General features: G+C 50.0%; 1 protein-coding gene across 1 annotated transcript; it reads left to right on the top strand.

The window, feature by feature from the left end:
• The first annotated feature begins 1,151 nt into the window (after positions 1–1,151).
• On the top strand, positions 1,152–4,567 carry LOC109732771 (receptor-like protein kinase FERONIA). The gene has a single exon (XM_020291965.4). The coding sequence runs from the start codon at positions 1,604–1,606 to the stop codon at positions 4,274–4,276; it is 2,673 nt and encodes an 890-aa protein (XP_020147554.1). The 5' UTR covers positions 1,152–1,603; the 3' UTR covers positions 4,277–4,567.
• Positions 4,568–11,016: the final 6,449 nt, after the last annotated feature.

The raw sequence follows: 11,016 nt of genomic DNA, 5'->3' as shown, positions 1-11,016 counted from the left end.
CCTATTTCTTTGTGCCGCTGCTAGAGGGATGTACTGCTTTACCCGGCTGCGGGGTCGGAACCGGATCCTAGTTCTATTCTATCTAGAAGAGGCGCATGTAGCGGTACTCAAATCCATAGATGGCGAAGGCTGGTGCAGGCGTGTTGGATGTACATGTGTGTCCTTGAGGCTGTTTAGTTTGGTGCCTTAGCTGCCCTGCCAAAATATAGGTCATTGACCAGGCTTTGAGGGGGCGTTTGGATCGACTCCAAAATATTGGTACGCCAACCCGTCTCGCCCCCCTCCAGCTTGTTTTGCTCAGATTGCTGGCGAAAACGTGGGCGTCGGAATTGTCCGCCTATTTTTTGGCGCACCAATTGCGCCCATGATTTGGCAGGGCAAGGGAGGGAACGAACCAAACACCCCCATTGTCTTTTTGGTGCCGGAACGAAGAAAAGAGGGAGCAGTGTGGCGGCTCGGGGCTAGTTGCAGATGCTTGTGTTGCAGGAGTCTTCTTACAAGGTTAAGGAATGATGACACAGAGCTTCGATGATCTTCGTGTTTTGCTGGTTGTTTCAAGGGGCTCTCCGTTTTTCCTGGTTCTTTGCGTATGTGTTAAGTGCTGGTATGGGACAAAGACTTTGTATTATTTTGTAAAATTTTGAGGCTTATTTGGTGATTTGAATACAAGCATATTTTAAAAAATTTATCCCTGATCCCGCTGCATGTTACCGGGGCCCACGCGCGGCTTCCTCCTCCCGCCGCGTCGGGCTCTCGGCTGTCGAACGGCACCGAATACCGATTGCGCCGACCCGGCGTTGGTGGGCCCTCTATCCCGTGGCTTATTCCGGGTTTGGCTGGCTCACAGCTTGCATTTGGCAGCAGCGGCCGCGGTCTCTGACTAATGGGACCGCGTTCTGGTGCTAACAACACGAATCTATCGGCTGTCCACATTATACTTACTACCTGACCCGACCTCACCCCATGCAATCCCGCGTCGTCTTAGGTACCAGCACCGCTGTCAACGGTCCATGACGAGCGGGCCCCCACGTCTTCCCCTGCACATGGCCGCGGTTCCCACCACCGGAAAACCTTTTTTATTTCGACGGTACCGAAAAGGCTTTAAAAAAAAAGCCCGGGGAAAACGGGACGCGCAACTGAGGCAGCTGTCCTCCACCGTCACCACACCGCGCGCGCAGCACCCGTACCGTTCCACTGTTCCGCGGGGCCCGTCGTCTCGGAGCCCCCACCGGCCAGCGGAACACAGCAGGCCACGAGAGTGACACACGCACGCTACCGCGGCGGTGAAAAGAAGCAGAGCAAGCGCGGCAGCAGTAGTCGTAGAGCTGAGCGGAGTAGGTCGCCGTTGCCGTTGCTGGCAGCCCCACTTAATGCGGCGCCCGTAGTCCCGAAACCTCTCTCCCATTCCCTTCTTCCTCCTTGACGCCACCCTCACCCTCCACCACCTCGGCCACCACTTTCCCCTCAAATCCCACCTCCTCCGCCACGCTCTGCCCGCCGATTCTCCCGCCAGCACGCAAATCCGCCCCCAGATCGGTGCCGAGAGCCGTTTGATGGGCGATCTGTGAGCCGCGACGAAACGCAAGCTACCACAGCTCGCACCATGAGAGGAGGCCCGAGATGCGCGCTCCTGCTCCTCGTGGCCGCCGCGGCGCTTGTCCCCGCGGCGCGGGCGCAGGGGGCGACCGCGCCCGCGCCCTCGTCGGGGGTCCCGTTCGTGCCGCGGGACGACATCCTGCTCGACTGCGGCGCCACGGGGAAGGGGAACGACACGGACGGCCGCCAGTGGGACGGCGACGCCGGGTCCAAGTACGCGCCGCCGAAGCTCGCCTCAGCCAGCGCTGGGGCGCAGGACCCATCGGTGCCGCAGGTGCCCTACCTCACCGCGCGGGTCTCGGCGGCGCCCTTCACCTACTCCTTCCCGCTCGGCCCCGGCCGCAAGTTCCTCAGGCTGCACTTCTACCCGGCCAACTACTCCAACCGCAACGCCGCCGACGCCTTCTTCTCCGTCTCCGTCCCGGCTGCCAAGGTCACGCTCCTCTCCAACTTCAGCGCCTACCAGACCACCACGGCGCTCAACTTCGCCTACATCGTGCGCGAGTTCTCCGTCAACGTCACCGGCCAGAACCTCGACCTCACCTTCACCCCGGAGAAGGGCCACCCCAACGCCTACGCCTTCATCAACGGCATCGAGGTCGTCTCCTCCCCCGACCTCTTTGACCTCGCCACGCCGCAATTAGTCACCGGTGACGGCAACAGCCAGCCGTACGAGATGGATCCTGCTGCTGCTCTGCAGACCATGTATCGGCTCAACGTCGGAGGCCAGGCCATCTCCCCTTCCAAGGACTCCGGCGGGGCTCGGTCATGGGACGACGACACGCCTTACATCTATGGTGCAGGGGCTGGGGTGTCGTACCAGAACGATCCCAGTGTCGCAATCACCTACCCTGACAATGTGCCGGGATATGTGGCACCTTCGGATGTCTATGCCACGGCGCGATCAATGGGGCCAGACAAGGGTGTAAACATGGCCTACAATCTCACCTGGATATTGCAGGTGGATGCTGGGTACCAATACCTTGTGAGGCTCCATTTCTGTGAGATACAATCCCCATACACTAAACCCAATCAGCGGGTGTTCAACATCTACCTCAACAACCAGACTGCCATGCAAGGTGCTGATGTGATCCAGTGGGCGGATCCCAATGGTATTGGTACCCCAGTGTACAAGGACTATGTGGTGAGCACTGTGGGTTCTGGGATTATGGATTTCTGGGTGGCTCTACATCCAGATGCAGAAACCAAGCCACAGTACTATGATGCTATTCTCAATGGGATGGAGGTGTTCAAGCTGCAACTTACTAATGGGAGCCTCGTGGGGCTCAATCCTGTCCCAAGTGCTGATCCACCAGCGCATAGCGGGTCAGGAGACAAGAAATCATTAGTCGCGCCTATTGTTGGTGGAGTAATTGGAGGTTTGGCAGTGCTTGCGCTTGGATATTGCTGCTTCATCTGCAAGCGCCGGAGGAAAGCTGCCAAGGCTAGCGGCATGAGTGATGGCCATTCTGGTTGGCTGCCGTTGTCGCTGTATGGCCATTCACACACTTCAAGCTCAGCCAAGTCGCATGCTACAGGGAGTTATGCTTCATCTTTGCCGTCCAACCTGTGCCGCCATTTCTCCTTTGCAGAGATCAAGGCTGCAACAAAAAACTTTGACGAGTCACGGATCCTTGGTGTTGGTGGGTTCGGTAAAGTTTACCATGGAGAGATTGACGGGGGCACAACTAAGGTGGCTATCAAGCGTGGCAATCCCTTGTCTGAGCAGGGCATACATGAGTTCCAGACTGAAATTGAAATGTTGTCAAAGCTCCGGCACCGTCATCTTGTGTCGCTGATTGGTTACTGCGAGGAGAAGAATGAGATGATCCTGGTCTATGACTACATGGCTCATGGAACTCTGCGTGAGCACCTATACAAGACCCAGAATGCACCGCTTAGCTGGAGGCAGCGTTTGGAGATCTGCATCGGTGCAGCTCGTGGGCTTCACTACCTTCACACTGGTGCAAAGCACACCATTATCCACCGTGATGTGAAGACGACAAACATCCTCCTGGATGATAAATGGGTTGCCAAGGTTTCAGATTTTGGTCTGTCCAAGACTGGGCCATCGATGGATCACACACATGTGAGCACAGTTGTCAAGGGCAGTTTTGGTTATCTAGATCCTGAATATTTCCGCAGGCAGCAGCTCACTGAGAAATCTGATGTGTATTCGTTTGGTGTGGTGCTGTTCGAGGTCCTTTGTGCTCGGCCTGCCTTGAACCCCACTCTTGCAAAGGAAGAAGTTAGCTTGGCAGAGTGGGCACTGCACTGCCAAAAGAAGGGAATTCTTGATCAGATTGTTGATCCCTACCTGAAGGGAAAGATTGTTCCGCAGTGCTTCAAGAAGTTTGCCGAGACGGCTGAGAAGTGTGTTGCCGACAATGGCATCGAGCGCCCTTCGATGGGAGATGTGCTTTGGAACTTGGAGTTTGCTCTTCAGATGCAGGAAAGCGCGGAGGAGAGTGGAAGCATTGGGTGTGGGATGTCAGATGAGGGCACTCCCCTCGTGATGGTTGGAAAGAAGGATCCCAATGACCCATCAATTGATTCCAGCACCACTACGACCACAACAACTTCCCTAAGCATGGGTGACCAAAGTGTCGCGAGCATCGACTCGGATGGGCTGACGCCGAGCGCGGTGTTCTCACAGATCATGAACCCCAAGGGGCGGTGAGGTAAAAATCTGGGTCTGCTTTTCAGTCAGTCACCGTTGGGGCCTGCCTAATTTATTCATTCAGCATATTTTCATGCGTTTGTGCTCTTGCTGTCTCGCAAGTTATGCATTAGAAGTCAAAAAATTGTTCCATATTAGATATTTCTGTCTTGCCTTGTTTTTTTTTCTTCTTCCTCTTCTTCAGTGTTGTAATGACTATGCTTATTTGCATGTTGTTATTGTACCACCACTGCTATGTGTTGTTGATCCAACATGTAATACTGTATGAGAAAAAGAAAGTGATGTGCACGACCTCTGTTCCCCTTCTTTTTGTCATGCTCATTTCCGAATCCTGGTGATTGAGATGGGTTCTTTTTATTATTATTCTCACAGCAAGTTATTCTGCCTTTTTTTTCGACCTAAAGAAATATGTACTACTAGTAACTGCCCCAACATCTTATATTTAGGAATGGAGGTAGTATGTGCTTGTGTTATTGAGGTGTGGCATCCACGACTATAGAGGTCGGCCAGGCCATCCATGCCGTGTTGACGTTGATTGTTACACCAGTCATGCTCATATATGCTGGTGCTATGCTGTGTTCCATGTCTTGTCTTTTCTTTGATTATAGAACATCAATTTTTTTTTTGCAGACAACATCAATTGTTTGTGAGCTGTATTTAATTGCTATTATCTGGACACCCGTTGTCTGTTTATTTGCAGCTGTCTAGGCATGTTTAGGTTTCTTGATCCAGAGTAGTGTCCACTCTCCCTCTGTTATCTTGATTCGTTATTTGATTGCTTTACCTAGAGCCGTGCAGCGCATGAACTAGGACGTTGTGAGGCTATGCTTGATCGCTACCTACAGCTGTGCGCATCTGATCTGGAGAAAGAGTGGAATCGAATAAATCTAGCTCCCACTCCCAGCTGTTCCGCCGAGAGAATTAGCTTCCTGTGTCCAGTCTGTTGAGTGGACGAATGAAGATTCGACAGATGGGTGGAGAGAGCATCGTGAAATCTCCCAGTGGGAGTGGATGGACGACGTTTCGGGAAGCATTGATCATGAGGCGGCCCAACACAAAATCGTGTGCCTGTTCTGATGCGTCTTTGCTGCCTTGTATTTGTCCGTTCGCTGTCTTGCCAACCTTCTATTCCTTTCCCTGGATCATGTAAGGAGTGGAGGAGGGGTTTTTTAGAGCCACAAACCAAACAAGCGTATCCAGCTATAGCGAGCACAAGTTGTGTCGCAAACAACGAGAACGCGTCACCTCGTGGTTTGCGGTGCGCAACGGGTAACCCCGCCAAACTACCCCTCCGGTTACTTAGCTTTTTTGAGTCTTATGCCATGACACTGTTGTGTAGTGTTTGACTCTTTTTTATGACTAAAGCGAGTCCGAATCTTTTGCACTTTCTTTTCATCTTTATGCTAGTCTCTTCGGTATCGGACATTGCCCACTCTCGCATTGAGACTTGACACATACTTTGCTGGTACATCCAAACCCATGAAAAGAGTTTATCTTGTTCTCCTACACATAAACTTCACATCTGATCAAAACAATCACCATACCTACCTACCATGGTATTTTCATAGCCATTCCGACTATCTTTTTCTTGAGCCAGATTGTTCTACGGTATTTTCATTAAATAATATAAACAAAGTACCGAAAGAAATTTACAGTTAACCCATGTTGGTTTTAGGAAACATAAGAAAAAGGTTTAATCCGGGTCCACAAACTGTGCTACCCAATTCCTAATCTTGTCAGCTTTATTTGGTTTTGCTCTTAATTCTGATGCCCATAATCCTTCCTTGAGATAAACTTTCATGTATTGAAGTGTGGGGCTGCTGATATGAAAATCTTATTGTTTCTAACTGACCATATACTCCAACAGCTCATGATGATGATATCAAGGGCTATTTCTGATGGAAGTAGGAGCGGTGATAATGTGACCTCATCATGAGTTGATATACCTCTATGTTTATCTTGCATGAGATAATTCCAGCATCTGATGGCAAATGGGCAATCCCAGAAAAGGTGGAGTGATGTTTCTTCAGTCTTATCTATATAGAGCACACAATTGTAATCCTCCAAGTACATATTCTCGTGGTGCAGTAGGTTTCTGGTGTTTAATCTGTCATGGTATAGTCATGGTATAGCATCCAGAAGAAGATCTTGTGTCTAAGCCTGCATGATGTGCTCCAGAGGAGTTCGAAAATGTTGTGTGGTATGTCTGTCTTCTTTAGAGCTGTGTACATCTTCATGGGCGAGTAAGCGTTTCTGCTCCAGGAATAGTGCCACTTGTCCTGCTCATTACTTACCATTCTGCTACCAAGCAGTTCTTGGAGTGTATTGAATTGCTGATAAGCCTGGAGTGTTAGTGGCCTATGGAAATGCTGGCTTGTGTCTGGCTGTTCAATAATCTTGGACAGAGAGATGTCCCCATCAATGGCAAAGGAGTGTAGCTCTGGGAATGTACTCCCTCAGTTTTTATTTAGTCCGCGTATTAGCTTTGGTCAAAGTCAAGCTTTGTAAACTTTGACAAAGTTTATACACAAAAATATTCACATATACAATAGCAGATCAATACCATTAGATTTATTATTGGATGCACTTTCACATCATATAGATTTGTTATGGTAAATGTTTATCTTTTTTTATAAACTTGGTCAAACTTTACGAAGTTTGACTTCAGTCAACTCTAATATGCAGAGTAAATAAAAACGGAGGGAGTAAGTGATAATGGTTTACTAGTCCAGTTATCAGTCCAGAACAGAGTTGTGTCACCTAATCCTGCCTTGCATATAAAATGATGTTTGAAGATAGGAAGCAGTTTGGTAACAGATTTCCACCAGAAAGATCCCACATTTCTGTCACCAGGCAATATAGTTTGGTAGTATTTCTTCCAGATGATGTTGACCTATGGAATGCCTTCTTTATTGAGGAATTTCTGGAGAAATTTCATGAGTAATGCTTGGTTGTGAGTAGTAATGTCCAATACACCTAGACCTCCATCTTCCTTAGGTTTGCAGACTTTCTCCCAAAAAATCAATGTAGAACCTTGATCAATAGACCCATATTTTCTCCAGAAACAATGCTTGAGATATATGTTGATTTGTTTCACCACAGTTTTGGGCAGAGATAAAGTGCACATGAAAAAAGTGGGCATGCTGGTGAAGACTGATTTTATCAAAGTGAGCTTATCACTAGAGGATAGGAGTATTGAACAACTGAGTAATCTGTTTTCAATCCTCTTCATCATGGGCACATAATCCACTACATTGGGTTTGGATGTACTGAGAGGGAGACCAAGGTATGTGTGTGGCAAAGCACCAATTTTGCAACCCAGTAATGCAGATAACTCATTCATTTTTGAGGAAGGAGTGTTGATTGAGATCATGGTGGATTTAGAATAATTCACTTTGAGCCCTGTGTAAGCAGCAAAATGGAGCAACAGATTTTTTATGTGGGTGAGTTATTGAGCATCTGCATTGGCCACTAGGATAGTATCATCTGCATACTAGATGATTGGGTAGTCAGGGCATGAATTGTGCAGCAATGGAGAGTTTACTAGTGATTTTTCCATGGCTTCATTCATCATTGTTTGGAGCATGTCTGCAGTACAAAGATCAGGGGGGAGAGTGGATCACCTTGTCTGACTCCTATCTTACAGAGAAATTGTTTTCCTGGTATACCATTGAGCAGTACTGATGAGAATCCAGTGCCATATATCATTCCGATCCACCCAATCTATTTTTCTCCAAAGCCCTTTGCTCTCAAAATTTCTAGAATTGTGTCATGATTAAGCATATCAAAAGCCTTCTCAAAATCAAGTTTTAAGAGAACAATCTCCTTCCTGGACTGTTGGCATTGATGAATGTATTCATGTGCCCATGCTAAACAGTCTTGAATGCATCTGGTGTTAAGGAAGCCATATTGGTTTCTGTGAATCATATCCAGAATCACTTTTTGTAGCATGTTGGCCAGCAGTTTAGTGATGATCTTCATGGTGCAATTGAGCAGTGAGTGTCGGTGTCAAATTCGGCCGATCTCGGGTAGGGGGTCCCGAACTGTGCGTCCGAGGATCGAAGGTAACAGGAGACAAAGGGGACACGATGTTTACCCAGGTTCGGGCCCTCTTGATGGAGGTAAAACCCTACTTCCTGCTTGATTGTCTTTGATGAGTATATGAGTTACAGAAGTTGATCTACCTCGAGATCGTAATGGCTAAACCCTAGCCGTCTAGCCTATATGAATTTTGATAGCCTCTGCGGACTAAACCCTCCGGTTTATATACACACAAGAGGGGCCTAGGGTTGTACAGAGTTGGCTTGCAGAGGAAAGAAATTACATATCCAGACACCAATCTCGCCATCCACGCATAGGAGAGTCCTATCCGGACACGGGGGAAGGTCTTCTGCCTTGTATCTTCAGGGCCCATCAGTCCGGCCGATACCACACAACCCGGACACCCGAAGACCCCCTAATCCAGGACTCCCTCAGTAGCCCCTGAACCAGTCTTCAATGACGATATGTGCGGCATGCAGGTTGTCTTCGGCATTGAAAGGCGGGTTCCTCCTTCTGAATCCCTCAAAGCAATCTTCTGAACAGAATGAGCTGTATTCAGCTCTGTATAACAGCCACAACCCTCAGCCACGAAGGCAAAACACTTAATCAATCAAAATAATGTCTGTCAACTGACAACTTTTCGGCGAAACGCCACGTCTGGCCTCTTTAACATTTCGAACCGTTTTCTCCTCCCGCTTCACGTTTCGAGGTGCAGCCTCTATTGACACGTCTTGTCAAAACAGAGATCGTGTCCGCTTATTGCGGGATCCTCATCGATACGGTTTTGGGTATTCCAACCGTGCCATTCGCACGACCCCTCGGGAACAGGCGGGTTTTAAGGCTTGAGGGGGGCGTTTGATATTCATTGCCTATATTAGAGGATAAAGATCCCTCTTTTCTCCCCACACATTCTTCCTTCTTCTTCCCCATCCTCAAGCTCCAGCGCCCAAGCCTCAATCTTCCCACCGCCAACAACTTCTACAACCATGTCCGGATCTGGTTCGAAGGGCAAGTGGGAGGCCTCCTCCCTCACGGAGAAGGACGTAAAGGAACTCCGGGAGGCGGGATATCTGTCTACGGACATCGCCCACAGGCTCCTTGTCAAGGAGCAAGTCATCCCCACCCCGGAGCCCGGCGAAATGGTTATGTTCATCCCTCACTTCCTCCGCGGGCTAGGGTTTCCCCTCCACCCCTTTGTCCGCGGCCTCATGTTCTACTATGGGCTAGATTTCCATGATCTAGCCCCAAATTCTTTCCTCCACATCTCGGTGTTTATCGTCGTGTGCGAGGCGCTACTCCGCATCCCCCCACACTTCGGCCTATGGCTAAAAGTCTTCAATGTGAAGCCGAAGGTGGTCGACGGACAGCACGCGGACTGTAGCGGCGCCATGGTGAGCAAGATTCCCAACGCCACTTGGCCTAAAGGGGCCTTCATGGACACCGTCAAGGTGTGGCAACAGGAGTGGTTCTACATCACCGAACCCCGCGACGCCAAGTGGGCGGCCACTCCTGAGTTCAGATCTGGGCCCCCTATGCGGCTCGCGTCGTGGACCAACAAGGGTCTGGACTAGGGATCGACTGCGGAAGTGTTGATGCTGCAAAAGCGCATCACAAACATGATAGGCAAGAACACCAGTCTCACTAACGTGATTCAGGTGATGCTCTTCCGCCGGATCCTCCCCTGCCAACTCTGACCCCTCCACACGTGGGAGTTCAATCCGGAAGGTCCGCGGACCCTACAGCACTTCTTCGGCACAACACACGAAGAGATCTGGAAGCTGCTCTTCAAGGCCCAGAAAACGTGGCCGAAGAAGACCGAAGACATCGGCCTCGATAGCGAGAATCTGGCCACTCCGGTAAGTCTGTTATTCCCGAACATACATTCGGTCCATAAATTCTTAGGCATAATGAGTTCTCCGTCCCTCGCACACGGCTGGATAGCGAAGGCGGAGCGGATCAAGTGTCCGACACCGCTGCCTGAAGATCCGGCCACACCCCAGCTTACGAAGATGCTGGTTCCGGCGCCCTATCAGGCGCCGGAGAAGAAGGCCAAGAAGAAGAGCAAGGAGGCCAAGGGCGGCCTCCGCCGTAAGGGTACTTTGGACGCAGTGTTCGGAGAGACCGAAATCCCCTCCTCGCACGAGGGAGATGAAGACGAAGAGGAGGAGGAGGCGGAAAGTGACTCCCCTCTCAAGGGGAGGAAAAAGAAAAGGGCAGCCTCCATAGACCCGAAGGAGGGGGCGTCCAAGAGGAGGAAGATGAGTGAGGGAGTCCTGGATTAAGGGGTCCTCGGGCATCCGGACTATGTAACATGGGCCGGACTAATGGGCTACGAAGATACAAGATAGAAGACTTCTTCCCGTGTCCGGATGGGACTCTCCTTTGCATGGATGGCAAGCTTGGCGTTCGGATATGTAGATTCCTTCCTTTGTAAACCGACTCTGTACAACCCTAGGCCCCTCCGGTGTCTATATAAACCAGAGGGTTTAGTCCGTAGAGGCAATCACAATCAGTCAGGCTAGACTCCTATGGTTTAGCCATTACGATCTCGTGGTAGATCAACTCTTGTAATCCTCATATTCATCAAGATCAATCAAGCAGGAAGTAGGGTATTACCTCCATCAAGAGGGCCCGAACCTGGGTAAACATCATGTCCCCCGTCTCCTGTTACCATCGAACCTAGACGCACAGTTCGGGAC

The sequence above is a fragment of the Aegilops tauschii genome, chromosome 4, assembly GCF_002575655.3.
Source record: "Aegilops tauschii subsp. strangulata cultivar AL8/78 chromosome 4, Aet v6.0, whole genome shotgun sequence".
NCBI lineage: Eukaryota > Viridiplantae > Streptophyta > Magnoliopsida > Poales > Poaceae > Aegilops > Aegilops tauschii.
Note: the sequence above shows the minus strand (reverse complement) of the source record. Positions and strands in the feature narration are given on the sequence as shown.